The sequence below is a fragment of the Octopus sinensis genome, linkage group LG5 (genome assembly GCF_006345805.1).
Source record: "Octopus sinensis linkage group LG5, ASM634580v1, whole genome shotgun sequence".
Taxonomy (NCBI): Eukaryota; Metazoa; Mollusca; class Cephalopoda; order Octopoda; family Octopodidae; genus Octopus; species Octopus sinensis.
The window spans coordinates 69,207,687-69,231,484 of record NC_043001.1 but is presented as its reverse complement, the minus strand read 5'-3'; the positions used below and the strand labels follow the sequence as shown (position 1 = coordinate 69,231,484).

The following is a 23,798-nucleotide window of genomic DNA, read 5'->3' as shown; positions in this document are numbered from 1 at the left end:
CACAACAATCATTTTCTCCAAAATTAGTGTTATTATACAGAATATATCAAAATAGCCGAGCATCTGTCACGAACTATTTCTCTCATTAACTTATCTGCCTCCATAGTTAAGTGTGTATATACCTACAGATAAAAGTACATACATATATATACATATATATATATACATATATATACATATATATATATATATATATATATATATATATATATATATATATATATATGCATACATACATACAAACATGTATATACATATATAGTATATATATATATATATATATATATATATATATATATATATATATATATATAGTGTGTCAGTGGATATGAGTGTATGTATCGGTGTACGTATATATGTGTGTGTACAGAGGGAGAATAAAAGAAAGACAGAAAGAGGTGGGATCACAATCGACTGCGAGGGCAAATGATAAAAGTGTAAACATATCCATTGTGTGTTTTCAATAGCAGCAAAATACAGGAGAGTCTTTCAAGCAGAGTTTTGGAGTCTTGATTTATCAGCTATTGTATTAATGTATCCTTGCTGTTGAAGGTCCGTATATATGTGCAGCTGAAGATAGCTCTGTATTTAGATTGATGTAATGATTGCATTGTTCAATTAAATGGAGCCGCCTGAAACGGTCGTACTACATCACTATTGGTAAAATCAAGAAAAAAAGGTACTCCATCTGGTGAGAGAGAAATATTATTTAATAAACACTATATATGTTTTTTTGTGCTAAGATATGTTTTATGCGATAAAAGCACGCCAGACACTAGTTTTTAACACGCATTGTGCCTTACCGAATTATTCATGCCCTGTCCATATGACATAATGAACTGAACGCGACTTTAAAAGTCACTGTGATAACCAAGTACCTTCTTTCTGACTGAGGAACAAAAGTAAAGCTACTATGTTGGTTAGCCACATATGAGTTTGAAGTCTAACGTTACACCACATACGACCAAGTGTTGAACAGTCTTAGAGGATAGGTCTATTAGATTAATTTTTTTATTTTATTAGAACTGAAGCGGAGACTTTATCTCGAGACGAGTTTCAGATTTAATAAAGAAAAGCTACACACACATGTTCACATACACACATAAAGATATATATATATATATATATATATATATATATATATAGAGAGATAGATAGATAGATAGATAGATAGATAGATAGATAGATAGATAGATAGATAGATAAATAGATAGATAGATAGATAGATAGAGAAGGGTAAACTTCCAAACTGTCAATCTGTCAATAAATCTGCCAAATGCGTGTACCTCACTGAGGCTTTATTATTAAACATTAACAAGCCGGCGAGCTGATATAATCCCCATCAGGCCGGTCAAAATGCTTAGCGTCATTTCGTTCGAGTTTATGCCAAAGTTCAAATTCCCCCGGAGTGAACTTTGCCTTTCACACTCTTAGTACTCTGGAGTAATATAATCGACTTATCCTCTTTCTCGAAATTTCTGGCCCTGCGGCAAAATCTGAAGTTATTTTTAAAGGCGGTGAGCTAGCAGAATCGTTACCACTCCAGGCACAATGCTTGGCGGCATTTCATCCGTCTTTATGTTTGGGTAGATTATTTTCATTATTTACAACTGACGGATATCTGTCCTCATCTTTTTTGTTGTTGACACAACGTTTCGGCTGATATATCCTCCAGATTTCATCAGGTGTCTTGAGCTGGGTTCTCATTCCTAAGGTATTTTTCGATGTTGTTGTTCTTATTATTGTTATTAATATTATAATTGTTGTTGTTATTATTATTATTATTATTATTATTATTATTATTATTATTATTATTATTATTATTATTACTATTATTCAGGTCACTGCCAAGAATTGAACTCGGAATCTTGGGCTTAGTAGCTGCGCTCTTAACCACTACGCCATATGCCCACGGGCATAATAATAATAATAAATAATAATAATAATAATAATAATAATAATAATAATAATAATAACAACAACAACATCGAAAAATACCATAGGAATGAGAATCCACGTTCGAAGTTTCCCCAAGACACCTGATGAAGCTGATTAAATTTTAGGGTTACTTTGTTTAAATAAAAAAAAACTTTAATTCCTTTATATATATATATATATATATATATATATATATATATATATATATATATATATATATATACATATACTTTATTTAAAGCAGCAGAAAATTCAACAAAACCTGTTACTCTGAGTTTCCCGTTGCCGTTCATCGGACAGATTTTGCTAGAAAAAACTGTCCGATGAACGGCAACGGGAAACTCAGAGTAACAGGTTTTGTTGAATTTTCTGCTGCTTTAAATAAAGCATATTAATCTACCACTGGTATTTGAGTACTCTTTTTACCACCTTGTTTCACATTTATGTATTTACTCCGGTATATATATAGATACAGCTTCAAATAGACCTACACATGTTTCTAATGCACCGATTAGTAACCGTTGCAATTGTAACCTTACTATTGTACCGGTACAGTTACTTTAGTGTCTTCACTTTAATATCATTTGATTTAAATGTTTAAAGATCTTTGTTGGTTTTCTTTGCGTTCCATAATGTGGAGTTGTACGTATATATATATATATATATATATATATATATATATATATATATATATATATATATATATATATATATATATATATATATATTTAAGACGATATTAAATGTTGAGACATGTTCATTCTCAAAATTTTAAATCTCTTTATTTTACTATTTCATAAACCATATTGTAAGGTTATTACTACATACACGTGTTTTCACTGCACATACAATCGGGCATAATTTTCTGTGCAGCTTCATTTAGACTCATACGGTCTTTTATACAGTATATTCTCTTTAAACCTATGTCCAACATGTGTTACTGCTACATCGATATCCTATTAAGTGGCGCTCATTTGAATCCTGGCGGTTTGGCTGCTTTCACATTTCATCGTATTTATAAACCCATGCAGCTTTATTCAAGGTGATGTAATCTGAAGACTTGGAAGCTAACTAGAGTATAATGATTCTGAGAGTTTTATATCTTATTTAGGGGAGAGTTATTCTGTATAATGCGATGCATTTGAATCTATTATCCGTAACCACCTGCATCTATTTTCCGTGACCGCCTGGATATATTATCCGTATTCTTTACTATACATATTTATATATTTATACACACATATATACGAGTGCTTGATGACCAATGTTGCTTTGTTTACAGTATTGTTCTTGATTTTGTTTACAGTAAGTTCGCAGTATTGTTCTTGATTTTAGTCGATTAAAGCTTTCAATGTAGTCCCCTAGCATGGCCTCAGTCCAATGATTGGTACAAAAGATGAAAGTTAATTACATAGTGATACATATATTCGTACGCTGGATAACTCATACACACGCATATACACACGCACACACACACACACACACACACACACACACACACACACACACACACACATACACAGACAAGTATATGTATAAGTTTATTCTTGCCAGCGAGAATAGGGCGCATTTGACGTCACAAGAATATATAAACTTTGAAGTAATTGAGAATTAATGATTTTTTTATAATTGGGTTTCGAAGCACATAAATATCATAAATAATAGCAAGTAAATATTAGTTTGAATTATTTCACGTTCTTATAAACATTTTGTGCATGTATTTCCATTAGAATAATATATTTATTAAATTCATTGTTTAATATATCACTGGATACTATTTTATCTATACATTTGTTTTGCTTTCAGAAAGACAGCATCAATGAAAGAAGAGCTAAATATTTGAAGCTAAATTGTTCTTATACTGAATATACTATAATCAGTTGATGTTGCAAGATTACCAATCGAAGGAAATGATCTAAGACAATATCTACAGGATAACTTTCCTTACTTACGAAACTATTGTGGATGTAAACTGAACACAACATAACGTGTGGATGGATATTTATGCTTCACTGAAAACAAATGTTAGTGACCGGAGCCCGATACAGTTATATATACCTATACACATATATATGTATGTATTTAGGAATACAGAAGGAGAACTAGACATCTGCCAACATCCATATTTTGATGGCATTGCAAAAAGAAAATAGTTGATATTTTAATATGAAAGATTGTGTGAAAACTCGACTAAAGATTTTATAGTGATGTGAAATCTTGATTCAATTTTGCAAATTTGCATTTCCATTACAACTAATACATATATTTCTTTGGAACACAAAATAAATTTTGAAGAAATACAACATTATTTAAACTGTTGAGAAAAAACTTTACTTAAAGTTAGAGAAGCCCTTCCTGGAATTAAGTTACTGGGTTTCTAAAAATCTACATGTTCATAGCAGTGCCCCAGCTTGATCGCAGTAAAATGCTCTATATGTAGAAAATAGTTTGTAATATCCGTCTTTGGTGATTTTAGTAAGCAACTAACCAATTACATGCTTACAGTTTATATGGTTTGTAGATATTTTCATAAAGTTTTGTCGAATATTTTTCCCAAATGTATTATATAAATAGATTTTCCTGTAATTCTTTTCTCTGTCCAAAATTGATACCAAATCTTTTTGAACTGAACGAAAATCATTGGTCATCTATTTACAATTGACCAAATTAAAATATTTACATTTACCATTTTCGTCTAGATCGAATGAATATTTGATTTAAATATTTAGAACCTGATCCAGATTAAATGTTTGTTAATTGTTGAGTCCAAACACACTTTAAATAGTTTTAATCGCCTTAATTTTCCAAGGGATTTCTTGTGGCTCAAAATTTGTGGATTGGTGAGTGATAGGTATTAAGGTGAGTGAAGGCTGCTTATTCTATTAGATTGTCATTAATTATTTTTATTCTCCTAATCAATTAAAGGTCTACATCAGCAACTGCTTTACATATTAGTCTATTTAACACAATATTAAATATAGGATTATTTTCACTAAAGAAATATTTTTTAAAACCATGAATATATTTTGTAAAGTATAGAACTATTTATTTATGAGAATTACCGTAACAATAATTTGATCTCTCTTCTATAAAATTGTTTTATATTCGTAACACTAATCTATCTGTTAATGATAGAAGTAAAATTGTAGAGAAATCATCTTTAAACAGAGCGTATTTATAGTCATATCTTTCCTTGTAGATGATTTTAGATCGTTCTTATTAGATAATCTTGATTGATTTTAATGGCATTTAAGTTGTCGGAAAGAACATTCATCAGAAAAAAAATTAAAAAACGAACGGTGTTTTAGATAAAGCGATATACGAAAAGGTTGGAAGCGGAGTGAATATCGTAATAGGAAATTTTAATCTGCAGCAATCTCTTTCTTGAATTGCATTTTATATATTATTTATATCAGTGAGAGATTTACTGATAATTGAATATAATATCAACAGAGAATTTCAGTGCTAATGTTGATATATCACCATAAAAAAGTCACTAAGTCATGTTGCGGTTGAAACAGAAAATCGCACCAAAGAGCTCACCGAGAAAATCTTTAAAAATTAGCCACCATCGATATCTAACCACGTTTACTTCTTCAAATTGGTTTTAACCTCATCTTGGAAGACAATATCTCCACATGGAAGTTTAGACGTTTCTATTGTTTTGCGTATTAATAATCCCGTTTCTTCTACTCTAATGGGAAGACCCGCTGATAATGTTGCTTGTAAAAGGAACAGTTGCAGAAAACCGAGTTTTCGGACTATACATGATTTAATCAATCAGAACGAAATTCAGTTTAGCTAACGTCATATATGTCCAATGTCGTCTTTTATCAAAGTAAAAGAGACGTCGACGACGAAGACGGCAAGTATCGTTAAAGATGAAAGTATTTGTATGAAATCGTGTAGCCATTATATATAAACGGGTTTTATTTTGAAATATATCGTAATCTGATAACTAAACCATAAACCTCTTTTAATTTTCTCGAAATAATTTATCGACTGCTACTTCCCCTACACATAAAATTTATCCTTTTGAAATATGGTTAGTAAAAGTAATGACATGAACAAATATATATAAACATCAACATTTATATTTTTATACACTGTCCTAAATTTTAGTGAAATAATTTCGTTGAAAGAACAGGGTATATATGTTTTATTCCTTCATTAATATTCTACGTAATCATAACCAAAGTTGCAGTTTTCCTCTCAATTTTTGTTCCGTATTCCTAAAACTACTTCCAATACAAAACCTGAAATTATTTTGCATTTCTTTCTTTATTACAATCCAGAAAAATTCGCTCTAACGGATATCAAACCATCAGATATATTGGGAAGTAAAACAAACGGAATAAAAGACAGTCTTATGGATATAATGTACCGTTGTTAGATGTGCATATGAATGCTCATTTGTTATTTTCCAATACAAAACTATTGAAATCTATTTGCCCATTTACTTACTGCAACGATACTTTACAAAATGGATTTTTACAAAACTTCCTCCGTTCAAACTTTAACCACCAAAATGGCCACGGTGACATATAATGGAGGAAGTAAACTTCTTGAAAAACTATTTGCACCGTCCGATAATAAAGAACCAGAAACCCCGCCATCCCCTGACTTTTTTGAAGGACTTCTTGGTACAGATCCTGTTGATATTTTATCAGGTGTAGGAGAGTCACCACGAAGGCATGTGCACGATGCAAACGGCATACCCGGAAACCATGTTTCCACTACAAATCTTTCCACTTTACATAACTCTTCTGCCGTTAGCAATGCTTCATCAATGACAACCGATTCCCTGGTGATATACAACGATAGTATATGGTTTTGTGACTGGAATGACAGTATCTGCTGGAATTCTACATACAACGAGTTCGCATCCTCGGAGGAAGCAGCTTTAAAATACTGGAAACTCATACTCGCTGTGTTTCCCCTTTTAACTGTTTTTGGGAATGTTCTAGTCGTAATGAGTGTGTACCGAGAACGTAGTTTAAAGTGTGCGACAAACTACTTTATATGTTCACTGGCTTTAGCTGATCTATTAGTGGCTGTCACGGTAATGCCAGGTGCCGTCTATTATGAGGTAAGTAAACATTTTCTATCCATTTTAACTTATCGATGTTAAGCTTATAACCGCGCGTAAGTTTTGAATATTAATTTTATTGTTTACTTATATTTTATTTACATTACTTGTGTATTGAAAAGTAAAGATTCATCGTTCTCAAATGCTTTATTACATGTACATAGGTGCTTACTTTTGTACTTATATAATAGCATCTCATATTCACTCTCTTGTAATAATTTATTTATCAGTGTGTTATATAGTGCATATATATATGCATACATACTAACTTACATACATATATGATATATATATATATATATATATATATATGCATGCATACAAACTTACATATATGTACACACATGTATGTATGTGTGTGTGTCTGTGTGTGTCAGTGCATTCAGAATATATCCGACTTTATTTTCTTCACGAGAATTTCGACGATACTATCTGTATGCACAAATCCACAAATTGAATGCACTGATCCTGTGCTTATTTCCACTTCATGAGCAATTTTGTGAATTGTTACATGATGGTCGCCCATGACTATTCACTGTACCTTCTCAATCGGCTCCTCGTTTCGACTTGTGGGTGGTTGGCCTGAGCGTGTCTCGCTCATTGCTGAGGTGTGGTTATGTTTGAAGCGGTTGTTCTACTTCTTGCTCTGTGTTTTGCCTATGGTATCATCACACATAGCTTGCTGAATATCCTGGATGTTACAGTATCATCAAGTTTTTGACAAAACTTAACGCAATATCATTACTCGATGTGTTCGGTGACGACGAACCTGCATTACACGCTTGTACACAAGGCGCAAGAGCTGGGATCTGACGCTGCGTACAGGCGAAAAAATCTTCATGCATGCACAGGAAGGTGAGTCATTTCTCATGCAAAACGTTTGCACACACAGAATTAGTTTTGGTCAGAAAATATAAACGGATACTCTTTGAACGCGCCTCGTATATTATAGGTGAAATACACGTTATTTCCACACGATTATGAATGTTCCATTTTACATCCAGAAGAAGAAATCCCATAGTTTTAACCAGTAATTCAAGGTTTCAACCTTTTATTTATTTTGATAATGTGTCTCTATCATTGCCATGGTTAGGGTTATTAAAATTAATGTTTGTGAAGTGGTTTCAATTTTCAGCTATAACCAGATAAAATACTGTTTATGTGATAGAGTAAGTAACAATGATTGAAACACGTTATTTAATATATGGTGTGTGAGAGAATATACAATGCTTGTACAGAGCCATTATACAGCCCTGCTTGGGTCCTCTTTTAAACGTAAAGTATCAAAAGTGGCCATCATTCTATTGTAGAAGAAGTTCATTACTTTGATCATATTTTAGTTGAGCAGCCAAACATGAACAGAACTTTTCAGAGAAAATCACGCTTTACCGTGTCTAAGACATTTGTTAAATCATCAAATATCATATAAAGGTCCTGGTTCTGTTACTTGGAATTCTGATCCTAGCTTGCAGCGAATATCATATCAATTGCTTCTCGATAACCACAAAAACAGCAATGTGATTCAAGGTATACTACATCTACTTTGTAAATAATGACTTTTGAGCATGACACTGGCCGTGGAGAGGAGTGGTATTCTACAATGGGTGTACGTAACAGCACTTATTGACTTTTCATTTCTAAAGATCTATTATGAAATTTATGGAGGTATCTTTGTGGCCTTGCGAGATATTTTGCTTTGATATGTTCTGCAAAAGCTCGGCAAGTTTTTATAACCGGGTGATTTTTTTTAACCTGGTGAGATCCGCCATACTTTTAGACATGTCTGGTATGCCGCCTGACCTTCTTAACTTTTTCAAGAACAGTTACCTCATGACTTTCCTTAGTTTTGACAGGGATGGTTCCACGTCAAGCTGATCCAAAACAGCGTAGGACGAAATCAGCTCTCTCATTTTTTACTATTGAAATTTAATAGGATTGTGTTGCAGTGCTCTTCTGAAGAAAAAATATCATTCTTCTCTGTAAGAAGCCTAATGACATATGTTATGAAACCTACCGCTGTAGTAATGGATTTGTGAACTTAGTAGGTTTTTACGACATATTTGTTAGCAACTATTTGTTCAGACGCTCTCTTTTACATTTTCTTCGGGGCTCTCAGTCTGATTTATAGGGAGTGTTTTGCCTGAGGGTACGTGGTCTTAGTTCCTGTTGATGACTTGGCTTAGATATACTCTATATGAGCAGAGTAATCCAGCCGGCTTTGATATTTATGCTTAACAAAGCTGTTGGTAAGATGGTTTAAGGTCGCCCAGTAATGTTCAATACGCAATGCGTCGTCTGACATAATGTCAAGAGCTTTGTCCAGAGTCTGTGTTATCATGACTGCAGATAACATAGTCGTCATAGTGCTCCTGATCAACCTGTGGTCACACCAGCAAGCTAACTTGTTAGTTATCTAGTAATATAAACATTTTTTTCTGCTGTACAAACAGCAGAAAGAACAAGAAATGTTTGTATTACCAGATAACTTGTAAAAGATCTACGAGAACTGAATTTGTGATGAAACCTGGAAGTGCTCACGAGTAACTAAAAGTTGACCTTAAGAATATATTCACCAACGGCAATATAAATAGGTGTGTGTGTGTGTAGAGAGAGAGAGAGAGAGAGAGAGAGAGAGAGAGTGTGTGTATATCTGTGTGTGTGTATGCATGTGTACGTGTGTATGCACTGTATATATATATATATATATATCTCAATGAACGTTACACTTAGAATTAGCAAGTAATGGGGATACCACTACCATAAGGGACCTATGTGTCAATCATAAATATAGACGCTTTTTAGATTTACCTAAGTAGTATAATTCGCCGGATGCCATAAAATGTCGCGATAATCCTCCGTTGGTATTTGCATGGCATCGGAAAGGAGAACACTCATCGACACATTAGCTTGACAACATGAAGAGAGGTCAAACTAATAATTGCCAAAACGGTCTCCCAATAATTCAATAAGCAGAAAGCCTCCCGGATGCACTTTCTCATAGGCTATCTGATTTAGAAATGATGGTCCAGTTTGAGGTAAAATAATTGAAAGTAGATTCATTAAAAAGTTAAGTCAAAATGTATGGGGTCAAAAATGAGTAAGACGAAAAATTTAATCTGAATCAAAATATTCAAATTATTTTACAATAAAATTATGTGTTAATTGAGTTTCAAAGAATTGTGCTCATTGAGATGAATCTTTTGGTGTAAACCTCGTTAACAAGTAGTAGCTACGAAAAAAGTAGTGCGGCTTTAAGTAATGAAAAAATAGTAAGTAGCCCCACCAAATGGACTTTGAACCAAACTATCACAGCTATTGTAAAAGAACACTATATAATAGTTGTTTCAAAGGAAAAACCCTATGATATGATTCTTATGGTGAAAGCCTATTCAAAAAGTATTAGCTCCAAAAGAGTTGTGTGGCTTTAAGTGATGAAAAAATGGTCATTTTAACAAATCAAAGTATGTTTTCTCATGTTAAGATATTTAGAGTCATAAAAAACAGTAATTGACGTTATGGATCGCTTAGTTTACTGGTACTGAGCATTTAACTGGTGCTTGATATTCTCTGGCTAGGTAGAACTGCTTTTCACATTTTCTACAGGTACTTATCCGATCTTTTATGTTGTTTTCATTGCTATTCTGAGTACAAGATTTCTTTTACTTTTTGTAAAATACCAACTCACCCAGTCCTTCAAAGTTATTTTTAAGGTCAAATTTTATTCATACGCAAGCTCTTCTAAACGTCATTACTAATTCACTTTTCAAACGAAACTGAAAAGTATACCTTTATCATTCACCCATGGCAGTGGGTAATATATTCTTAAGGTCGCCTTTTAATTTTACGTGAGCATTTCTAGGCTTCTTCAGTAATTCAGACTTCAACCAACCTGAATGCGTTTTTACTTTTATTGCAATGATGGCCCATTGTATGCTACATTCTGAGATAAAATAATTGAAATTTAGTTTATTAAAAAGCAGTTCAGTCAAAATGAATGAGATCAAAAATGGGAGAAAATGAGAAAAAATTAAACTGGAATCAAAATATCAGTTATTTATTGATTAATTTGGTTCAAACGAATGTTCACTTCGAGAAGAGTCTTTTGGTGAGAACGCCATTTAAACGCATTTGCTATGAAAAATGTAATGTAGTTTTAAGTGACAAAAAAATTGAAAGTAACCACGAAAATTACTTCAAATCAAAATATCTCAGCTATTGTAAAAGAAAACTATACAACAGTTGTGTTCAGATGATAATTTGAAGAAATCAAAATATATCTTCTCTTTTTAAGAGGAACATATAATTTGAACTCGGGTTAAAGAGTTCATCGAAACGACTAGAATATGGGAAAATACCGACTAAAATATTAATTTTAAAATACTATATTTTTTGCGATTTCATATTAATTGTTATTCTGATTATGTAGTAAAATATTTACATATTTAAAATGTACTAAAATAACTCATTACAAAACTAATTGTTAATTATTTAATTACAAAAATGACTTTATATCATAATTAAAAATATTTGAAAATATATTTATTTGTAAAAGACATGCTGGTATTAATTCTTTATTATTTTTAGGTGCAAACAAAATTCTTAAGTTTGAACAAAATCTTTATTTTGGAATATTTACAATACTATCGTTTAGTTTTCTAATTATAAGGGTAAATATTATTAATTATTATCATAGAAGCGTTTCCTAGAGAAAAAAGTGAACTACAATGTATAATTTGAATGCAGAATCTTCGAATCTTCTTTAGTATTGAATATGGAAATTACAGAACTAACGGTAACAGAAAGAAAAAATGTGGGCACAGAGTACTAGAATAATCTTATGTATTGAAACTAGAAAAGTACAGGACAAGAACAAAAAATCTTAAAATACTGCGGCTGAAGTTGTACAGCTTTTTGTTTTTAGTGTTTAAGTCAATGTTTTTATTTACAAAATGTTTTGGTATAAAGTTAAAATATTTCTGTCTAATTTTTACCATTATATATTTTTTATTTTGTTTTCTTAACAAAACTCAATATTAAACAATTTTATAACACAAATTTTTTGTCATAAAATTAAATATATATATAAAATTAAATATATATAGTCAAAAGAGAAAAAACTAGTTAAAGAAAAGAAATTTTAAAGAAATAAAATAATTTCCATTATAATAGTTTCCATTATGAGATAACAAAATAATTTATATATATATTTAAGAGAATATTTAAAAAATGAATTGGTACATACAGTCTATCTGTATCCCTTTTTGATGAAGTAGCCTATATCTATGTTTGTATCACTTTCTGGGTGGAGTATCCTATATCAGCAACTTCCTTAGTTCTTGTCTTTGCACAAATTCTAACGCAGAACATGTACTATGGTCCCAGTGAACTAAGGTAACACCCCTTATTATTTGAGTATTCGAGCGGTTCCAAGCAGTACTGTTTTCTGCAAGTGAATATTTCATCTACTGTCCATGCGATTACCCTTTCTCCATAACTAAGAAGTGAAACCGCCCAGGTGCAAATAGCTTCAATCTTATTCAGTCCGTTAATTTCGATTTGAGAATCAATATCAGTCTGCACAAGTACTCCACCTTAAATTTTTCTGTCATTTCTTCGTCCATCGAATTATCCATTTCCAATACCCCCAAGTACTTATAGCTCGTCACTTCTATCTGCTTCATAACCTACCCTCGACCGTATCGCTAGCCCGTCCGTACATTTGATTTTGCATCTTTTCAAGACTAACACACTACACTCTTTCAGTCCGAACTCCATTCTGATATCAGCACTGAATGTATACACCGTATCAACGAGGGACTCTCTTGAGAGTCATCTTTACCAGAAAGTTTCAGATCATCCATGAATAACAAGTAATTGAATTTTTGCTAGCAGCTTTCCTCAGATCGGCGTTAATAGTATCATGCACGGTACAAAGATTAGGCAGACCCCTTGGAAGATGCCTCTCCTGATTTCTGTTGTCCCCAAACTTCTTCCATATGCTGTCAGATCCGTCCATCACTTCGCCATACTTTTTTTCCTTGCAATCGCTCAACACTCGATGCAATACCAAATAGGTTCATACATTCCATAACACAAGAATGTAGGTTCACATCGTATGCCTAACGATAATCGATCCATAACATGGTTAAATTAATTTTCCATCTCTTGCAGTCTCTAAGTACAGTTTTGTCTACCAGGAGTTGATCATGGGTACCTCTGCACTTACACTTGCAACCCTTTTGCTTATGTAGCAGGACTCAATTTATTGCAGATGTCGTTACGTCGACTCTGCGACTATTCCAGTCAATAATTTATACATAAGTGGCAAGCAGGATATGGGTCTGTAATTGTCTACTATATTTCCTTTTATGATGATTTTTAAGCACAGAACTGTCCTCCCCATTGTCAACCACTCTGGTGTTACTTGGTCAGCATGTAACATGGTGTTGCATTGTGCAGCTATTCGTGCATGACATTCACCAACTATTTTGGTCCAGTAGAATTGAACTCCATCTGGTCCCAGGTCCTTACAGTTACCCATTTTTTTTTTTTTTTTGCTGATTTCCTCCACTTCCATAACTGAAATGACGAGTTCTGCCAGTTTTGTACAGACTACTGTTTGTTTCAGTTCTTGCAACCATTTAGCATCCTTCTTATCCTCGATCTCTTTGCTTCAGTTGTCACTCCTAAACCTTCAACTTTCAATGTTATCTGGTATCAACTTTTCATTTGTACACTCTCATTTCTTTCTTTGCAAAGTCTCTCTTGTTCTACTATGATTATTATTATTATTATTATTATTATTATTATTATTATTATTATATTATTATTATTATTATTATTAATTCTACTACTACTACTACTAACTACTACTACTACTACTACTACTACTGCTACTACTACTACTATTATTTTTATTATTATTATTATTATTATTATTAATAAATACAAGAACAAGAAGAAAAATTAAAAGAAGAAATGAATGATTAATAATAATGATTAATTAAGCAACAGCTTTGAGCAACATTTACACAAATGTTTTGCCTAGGCATATATTGCCTTTTAGGCTACGTGTCCTTGATTGTACAATATCATTCGGCAATGTATTCATCTACAAGAAATCGTAACTCTACATGTAACAGCGATATATTTCACCGTCTGGTCAGCGAATGAAAGAAGCTATCAATATATATCTTTGGATGATTTTCAGACTGGTCGCAGAAAGGGTTGAATGTATTCACAAAGCAGACATTAAGGCCCCTATTTTTGGTACATAGTAAACCAAAATCAGCAGATTGATTTAAACTGGGTCACGTCTTCACTCTACTATTTATGTTAAATCTACTATTGATATCAAGATCTGTATGAGCAAGTGTATGTATGTTTGTGCGATAGTGAAAAGAATGATACATACACAGAAACATACACAAATGATAATACGCAGAAATTTCGTATTTAATTTCCAACTATATTTCAAACTGTTTAAAACATATTCTGTGATAATGACTATCACCTACTCGTCGGCAGAATAGGCTACACGAGTATGTAAGAGATGTATCATAAGTATTCGCATATGTACACAAACCGCGATATATTTATGTGCGCTCATATATGCAACTATTTATACACGCACTTACTTATCTACACGTATTCATTTCATGTTGAATTGATGACTAAATGGAAATATTTGAGTATCAATGGAAAGAGAACAGACAAAGATGCAGTCAGGTTTTGGGGAAGATTAAGTGATAAACTGTTGATCCATTTACAGAGGCCAACAAAATTTCTTTAATAGTCTGCAATCTGAAAATGGATTCGATTAGTAGATTTCATGAGTTTTTTTAAATATATTCTATAATAACCTATCGCAATACATCTCTGGTTTCTAAAGGCGAAGTAGTAAATACTATTAAAGACTCCGCCGGTTACGACGACGAGGGTCCCAGCTGATACGATCAACGGAACAGCTCGCTCGTGAAATTAACGTGCAAATGGCTGAGCATTCCACAGACACGTGTACCCTTAACGTAGTTCTCGGGGATAATCAGCGTGACACAGAGAGTGACAAGGCCGACCCTTTGAAATACAAGTACAACTCATTTTTGCCAGCTGAGTGGACTGGAGCAACGTGAAATAAAGTGTCTTGCTCAAGGACACAACGCGTCGCCGGGAATCGAACTCACAACCTTACGATCATGAGAGTAAATACTATTAAAACATATTCAGTGCCTTCTTAGACTTTTATCTCAACATATATCAAATTTCTAGACAAGTTCATTGTCCTCTTATAGGTTTCAGAGGGTAAAATGCGTGTTTGTATCTGTGAAGTTCTGGTTTCAACCCCACTACTTGATAATGTTTCTCCTGAGGTACCCTAGCTTCGACCAAATCTGTGTAAGTGAACTGCCTTGCTAGAAACTGAGCAACATCTTTCGGTTGGACAGTTCCTATTTTGTTTGGGAAATTAAATACTTCACTTTTTTTAGCACCAGGATCTAGCTCTTCAAGGGATATGGAGGAACACACTACATCACAAATAATAAAACCACATTACAATACTTAATATAGATCCGTTCCTTTTTAGACATATTCAAAAGCCTTGTAAAATTTGTGGACAGTATGTCATGCAAGACCGTATAAAAAAATTGTTTTTGATTATTGATATGTTAGCATATATATTCAGAATGAAATTACAAATATGATACGCACCGTAGATAATCGAGCAGCGCATACATCCGAAGTTGCTGTGAAACGTTTCCATGTAAAATTAAATGTATAGCTTACTAAAATATATTATTAATCTTTTTCACATTACATTTATATGTATGTATAACAAAATATGTATGAATATATATATATATCAGACACGTACCTTCAGTAATTACTCACGGTAAACGGTTTGAGACATTTATGTAGTAAAACAAAGAAATAAGCGAAACACAACCACGTGACTGAGTTGTAGGCAGATTTACTTCTGTCTTTATAGCACGTAACTAAAACGTTGCTGTAGGAATGTATGCAGCACGTGTACTACAGCAATACTATACGTGGATTAAATACTGATATTAAAAGGCAGAGGCGAATTATGTCTACCTAATCTACAAATAATAAAATATTTTTAATATTTTGCGTTTATGCATAGTAATCAGAGTAACCTTCATAATTTTATTGAATTAGGTGCATATTTTAAATATATATATATATATGTATGTATGTATGAATGTATGTATATATATATATACACACAGGGAGTGATGGGTAAATTATCCCCAGTTTATATTTGTAATTTCGCGCATGCGCATTGCTTATGAGTTTGTCGACTACTCAGTATAGTAGGGTTAATTGGGCACCGTCTGTGAGAAAAAAACTACACCAAGACGCAATGCACTGCCAGAAATTTTGAAACCAGATGCATTACTGTTTGGTATTTGCACCGGATGCTCCAATGCGAATATTTCAGAGTGATTGGGTGTAAATCTGAGGATAGTGCAATCTGAGGACATGTAAGAATCAAACATCTCGATCAACATCATGGTGTTTCGAGTGATCACTAGTGATGGTGACGTTACGCCTCCATTCATCTTCCCACACGACCTCAGACTTTACATAAAGTGTGTGGGTGAGGTAGTGCTGCCCTTCGTGAAGAAGATGGCTGCTAGATGACCCTATGTCTGGAAACACGACTCTGCACCATGCCAGTTATCTAAAAGAATTTCTCACCATTACTCTACATTTAGGGATAGAAATAAACGCAAAAGTACAGGGCTTAGTAAATTAATTTCGTATCTAAAAGGCCATAATAAACAACTTAATTTGGAATGGTTGATTCTCACCATTTCATTCCCATATGATAAAGGCAAAGAATTCTGCCAACTCTGTAATAGTGAGCAATTTTCTCTTCTATTTTCTAAGAACCCCCGTGTAAACACGGTTATAGAGCGTGCTTACCGATGTAATCATTGGCAGAAACATATCTTTAGTTCATATAATTGATATATACCATTATATATAATTTGAACATTGATTTTCTCCTTACATTTCACTTCCACTAGATATATCTTTTTCCAAGCCGTTAAGCTTTTATTTTAATTCACATATCGCTCTATATTTCTTCTTTATTAGTTTTCTGCTTATTTCCCTCCTTTACCCCTTCTCTTTAATATAGGTTACCTTTGACGTTATATCTGCTAGCGGTATTTTAAAAAAACCCAGCTTAATAGCTTTCTGTTCATCATTATTCTCATCCATCACATTATGTTAAAATGTCTTATTAATGAGATTGGTTTCTTTCTCTCTTACATTGCTTTGCACCATTTTATGCCTTTGGAATAATACCAATGTTGTCTTCGAAACATATGTCGGAAGTAAAAGAAGTTGGATAACACCTGCGTTTAACTCCATTTCATATATATATATATATTTATATTATACAAAATATTTCACATCAACCCGTAGCTTCTGCTTTTACAATCAGGTTGTTACCTTCTTATTACTTGTGTGATTTTTTGCTGCCCTGGTAACTGTTTATTTATTTTATTTATTTTCTGCGTGTTAATTGTAAACAAGGGAAAGATACACACATCCATACAACCAATATATATATATATATATATATATATATATACATATATATATATATATATATATATATATATATATATATATGATATGATATATTAGTATATTGTATATGCTAGACATACTAATGACGATATTTCATGGCATTGGAATGTTTCATCAGTCATTCCACCGTTCTTTATAGTTATCATACTGTCTATGCTAGATAACCAATGTGTCTCTTTGAGGTCAAAGCGTCCTATAAAATCACCAACTAAATATCCTTAACTCACACCATAACGTATTAACAGTAAAATCAACTTAAATAATGCAGTCCCAGATCTTACAAAAACGGTTGGTGCTTGACTACCACAGTTGAAGCGGTTGTATATCTACATCTCTACGAAAACTAAATTTCTTCCATTCTGTTGATATCTCTATATGTGTGATAATTTTTATCTTAAGTAATCTATTCATTGCCTTTTTGGTTTACATTTATTCAAAGATCTTACTTGGGATAATCATATTGGCACTATTTTTACATTAGCCTTTCATTCTTATATATTCTTCGGCTGCATCAGTCACTTCGTCACATTTATATGGAGAGTGTGTTCAGGTACGGACTGGTGTTCCTTCTGGTGTTCATTCTCTCCATAATCGAGTTCCAAAATGCAGATCTACCATTATTTGTTGTTTCGCCAGCTAAACTGTAATCTCTTTTTAATTACCTAAGCGTATCGGCTTTATATATCTCCTTTTTTTTTATTTTTATTGACACATTGCATGTTCGATCTGTCCTTAGCTTTTCTTTTACAACTTTCTTAAATATTACTCACCGAGTGTCACATTTCTTTTTCTCCTGCTGATTCTCATCCTTTCACTGTCTTCCCCCCACCCCACCCTGTGGGAAATATTATTATTCTCGTGGTTGCCTTCTTCAAACATTGGTCATGACTTTTTCCGGTTTCCAGGATTAATATCCTATTACTTACTTACATCATGCGTTGTTCGCTCTATAAAATTTAGAGTGGCGGAAAAGAAAAGTAATTTTTATGTTCTCTTTTGTTACTTCCAATATATTAAATGGATTTTAGAAGCCTATCTCATTGGTGGCTTGTTGAGGCCTTCTTCGGGGTGAATTCTAATAAAAAAACGTAATTATGAATAATTTTTAAACCTTCAAATTATGTCTGCCAGATTGAATATTTGGATTAAACATTGACAACAGTGACAATTTAAAGGCGTTTGATAAAAATGAATAAATAAATAAAACGTACTTTACTCTAAAAAGAAAATATTTGGGTTCCTTTTAGGATTAGTTTAATAACTGTTTTACAATATTACGTTCTGTTAGCTAGAATAAATTAATATGGTTAACTATTATGAGTTGAATATATATTGTAAGAACCATTCATGTTTTGTCTAATCATATTATGATTCGTATATAACAAATGAATACAACATCAATAGTAGTTGTAGTAGTAGTAGTAGTAGTATGTGGTGGTGGTGTTTTTGTTGTTGCTGTTGCTGTTGCTGTTGTTGTTGTTGTTGTTGTTGGTGGTGGTGGTGGTGGTGGTGGTGGTGGTGGTGGTGGTAGTGCTGCTGATGCTAGTGCTGGTGGTGCTACTGCTGATGCTGCTGGTGCTGCTAGTGGTGCTGGTGGTGCTGCTGCTATTTGTGCTTAGTTTTGTTGTAGTTTTGTTGTTGAGTTTCAAGTCGGCAGTGACCTAGCAAACAAGAATAAAATAAGTTAATCAATGAACACTGCGAATTTGTTTGTCAAGAATTGTGTTGCATCTACGTCCTCCAGTGTCTTCTAGCTTCCAATCGAGACCGTGTGATTTGAGAGTAAATTATCTGTCATTTCTTGCAGGACAAACAATCACTTACTATTCCGATTTATATGTTTGTTTGCTAAAAATACTCACATTGTAAATGTAAATAATTGCCGATTGAAGAAATCTGAGTGTCTTAAATTGATTGATTGTACATGTATTTGTGATTTCACGTCTTCCCTCTCACACCATAACGCATATCCCGCTCCTCCTATATCGTCTGTTTCTTCAAATTTTATAAACTAGATGCCAAGTTTGCTACTTTGTTGCAACATGAGCACCTAGAACCTGCTTACTTCAAACCAGTCTTTTGATTGATCTCAACACAGTTCTCACAAACTTGACTCCACTTTATCTTTACTGTCATATAACTAGAATCCAACTCCGCTCCTTCATTTCATTTCTCCTTTCCTCTCCTCTGCGCCATCTAACAGCCTCGCAGAAGGGGCAGTAGAGAAACTTTTTTACATGAAATGCGACCTCACTCTACATGATCTGATCGACAGCTGTTTATCTTCCTTAGCACATCCAAAGTGCGTCATTTGGCTACTTAAGTTGTAATATTTGTCTGTTTGACGAGAACATCACTCTCGCCTTTGGTCGCAGTTTATATTTTCATCTCATCGAAATATTCATCGCAAGGAAATATATCGCACAGAATACTGATTCTGTGGCTTATTTCAGAGTGGATAAACTGGTTGATGCCTGGAAATTGTTCGGCACTTTAAGGAATAATACATACTAGACAACCGACAAAATAACACTAAACAAATTAGGACAATTTAGGCCTGGTACCCTTGCACCCACTCCAATGACTCATTCAACACCAACTTATTGCTAACTTTTTGCATCATTGTAACACACCGTAGAACACTTACTCTCGCTAGCAACATGAACAACAATTAATTTTCTGGCTAAATTAGGCTAACGCTGATGAGATTAATAGTTATTAATCTAATTACCGTTAGTTGGGTTTAACCATAATATTAATTGATAATAATCAGTTTACTTTTCTGCTAGAACTTTGCTTTCCTCCCTACAGAACATTCCTTATACAATATACGCCATAACGTATATATAAGTTTTCCATTGTTTCCAGAAAAACCCAGAAACACATAATAAACTACTCATATACGACACAGCCACCCACTAACTTATCACAATATCATGCTTTATTCATATCATCCACACTTCAGCAGAGCATATTCACACCAGTTCCCCAGAACATACGCATAAACATATTGAAGAGACACACAACATACTCGCACATTCTTTCCTATAAACTGACGCATAATGTATTCCTATATCCCTTCCACCATCCATTGCTCATCTCACATAACTTTCTCAGCAGATTTGGCAACCAACCTTCATTTCACATACCATCTTTTTTATTTAACATTTATCAATTTTAAAACTTTTTTTTTCATTATCGACAGAAACCCACTGTCCGAGTTGTTGAATTTTCTTACGTTTCTTATGTGAAATGTAATTATATAGATTTTATAGAATTATGACTCAATATTGTCGTTTGTTGCTTTTTTGCTATTGCATACGATAGTTTCCTCGTGACTTAACTGGATTTTCCTAATACTAGCCTGACGTAATACATACAGACACCGCGAAGTTTATATTATGTATTTCTGTGTAAGTTTATGAATAGTGTTATATGCCAGAAGAGTTTGTAGCTATACTATTAAATTCTCATTCACTTACACAGCGTGTCTTAGAGGCAATAATTCACAGTAATATCACTTGAAATTCCCTTTGAAATTTCTTATCATAAATCATCAACTGCACACAAATAAAAGTATATTTCTGTTGGAACTGCCGTAAATACATTATTACACAGTTACTTTATTTCGTTCATTATAGGAAAACCAAGTATCTCTAACTTTATGACCATCTCGTAGTTGAAATATTACCTTCCATAAAACGTTTCAAATATCACAATAGAAACTAACACCTTATTTATCTGAATGTAGGAGAGTTTTATTGGTTCCATTCAGATAGTGTGAAATACGAACTTAAGTAATATGTGACGTTCTGGAATGCTTAGAAATGTAGAAACGAGCAGAAGGTGTGGATTTTGAATATTGTGTAATGTTTAATGATATTTTGTCTATGGAAGAGAAACATCACACCGTTCACTTGGTCGTCGGGAAATAATAGAGCAGTAGGTAGGTTGTAATACCAATTATTTTATGTGCATGTTTGTGTCAACACAACGGCCAGAATAGATCTCGATTTACCTTTGATGTTAAACATAGCAACACTTGATTTCAGAATATTCAGCATCACTGTTTGCAAATACCGAGTTTGTTCAATTACAGCAAGTCAGTGATCAACAGTGTTCTGACAGTGCCTATCCTGTCTTTATTTTTCAAAATATATACGCAGTTGAAAAAACCTTAGATTAAAATAACGTGTCTAGCAACCCCACCCAAGATGATATGAGCTAAGCCCTTGTGCTTATAACACATAATTGCCCTTTAAAAATTTTCTCTGAGACAAAATATTGCAGCTAGGATTGTTCTGCTTTCCATGCGCAATATAAATTTTATACATGGCAGTATTTTGTTCTTCAAATTTAATGCTTATCCTGTTGTGAATTCAAGAGTCTAAAATTTATTCTCAAAGACATTGTCCTTTGTGTTAAAAGAAAGCAATTGATATTTCATACCACAGAAAGTACTACCTACACCAGAAAATTCTAACGGTAATTCATAGAACGCTGAATATTTTAAATATGCTGATCCAATTAGCAGAATAGCAGTTGAATTTCATCTTGCATATAGAGAGTAAAACTAAGGAATAAATATAGTTCCATTTCTATTTTGCCCAGATCAACGTAGACTTATTCATTTGACAAATATACGAAATTGTTATAATGTTAAAAATGAATTTATGACTATCTTTGCATATTTACTGCGTTTAGTCTCTCTAAATTTCTGTTCCAATCCGACGAGTGAACTACTTCAGTAAGTGAGAGTTTATAAATGATTCTGATATTACACTTCCAGTTACCTTTCTTAAAGACAGTCTAGTACCACATGTAGTCCATTATAACTTCTTAAATTGATTCCTAATTTTAATCCATTAGGTTGTAAAGTATGAAATTTGTAGTAAGGTAAATGGTAAACTTTGACATCTGCTCATTTTGCGCCATTGTTATATTTTCACAATCTTATTTTTTGTGAGAATACCGACATATCTATTTCTTTATTTTATCTCATTTTGCACTTTATAAATTATTTATAAATCATTTTTGTTTACTATTTTTATTTAGAGATGGATAAGTCAGAAATTCGTACAGTTTTGAAATATGAGTTCTTTCTTCGAAATACAGCATTACACCCAGCTCGGAATATTAATGGAGGATTTCATTCTAATTTTATTACACAGCAGACAGTATCAAATTACTTTTCAAAATTTCGTTCTGGTAAATTTGACCACACAAATGAGCAACGCAGCCGACCAGAAATAAATCTGGATAATGACGAGCTGAAACCCATTGTCGAATCAGATCTATCTGAAAGTGCCCGTGAATTATCGTTGTTATTTGGTGTTAGCAACCAAACAATATTGACTCACCTAGTTCAAATCAGTCAAGTGGAAAAGTTGAAACAGCAACGTTTGGAAGCCTACATTATTCTACGTTCTCGTCTCAAAAATGAATCATTTTTGAATGGAATTGTAACATGTGATGAGACATGGATCCAATACAACAACCGTAAACGTTCAGCACAATAGTGGGACAGAGACGAGCCACCAAAACACAGGCCAAAAAGTAAAATTCGTCAAAAGAAGCTTTTGGTGTATGTTTCGTGGTCTGGAGCAATTGTGATCCATTATGATTTCATTAAACCTGGCTCATTTATCACGTCCGAAGTATACTACAGCCAACTAGACCTCATGATGCAGAAACTTACAAAAAAATTTTAAAAACAGCCTAGATTATTCAACAGATCCACTCCTATATTATTGCAAGTCAACGCCAGACCGCACATCGCAAAAATGACTTTGGCGAAATTACAGGATTTGGAGTTGGAAGTTTTCCATTACCCACCATACTCACCTGATCTTGCCCCCACTGACTACCACTTCTTCCAGAATTTGGATAACATTTTGATAGGAAAAAATTTTAATTCCGACGGTGCTGTAAAACAGGTCTTCCAAGGTTTTATTGACTCTAGATTGTCAGGTTTTTACAGTTCCTGGCTGGACAAGCTACTGCTGAAATGGCAAAAATGTATGACAATATGGGTGCATACTTTGATGAATAAAATTATTCCTTCTATTTATAAAATATTAGGAAACTTTTTTTTCTTTTCTATAAATTTCATACTTGACGACCCAATAGTATTTCAGTGTGTGATATG

The 23,798-nt window shown here is 33.1% G+C and overlaps 1 protein-coding gene and 1 long non-coding RNA gene across 6 annotated transcripts in view; one reads left to right on the top strand and one right to left on the bottom strand.

Moving 5' to 3' along the window:
- LOC115212179 (D(3) dopamine receptor-like) overlaps positions 1–23,798 on the top strand; it is a 1,526,288-nt gene that overhangs the window by 1,284,938 nt on the left and 217,552 nt on the right. For all 5 annotated transcript variants that reach the window (XM_036502723.1, XM_036502725.1, XM_036502727.1 and 2 more), the window contains one exon: positions 3,745–7,027. In XM_036502723.1, the coding sequence (XP_036358616.1) occupies positions 6,422–7,027 (606 nt within the window). In that variant the 5' untranslated portion in view covers positions 3,745–6,421. The remainder of the gene's footprint in view (positions 1–3,744; positions 7,028–23,798) is intronic.
- Positions 6,426–23,661, bottom strand: LOC118763337. The gene is made up of 3 exons (XR_004999089.1): positions 23,495–23,661; positions 19,465–19,469; positions 6,426–6,437 (listed from the first exon to the last, which is right to left on the bottom strand). It is a non-coding gene; the product is annotated as an uncharacterized LOC118763337 (long non-coding RNA).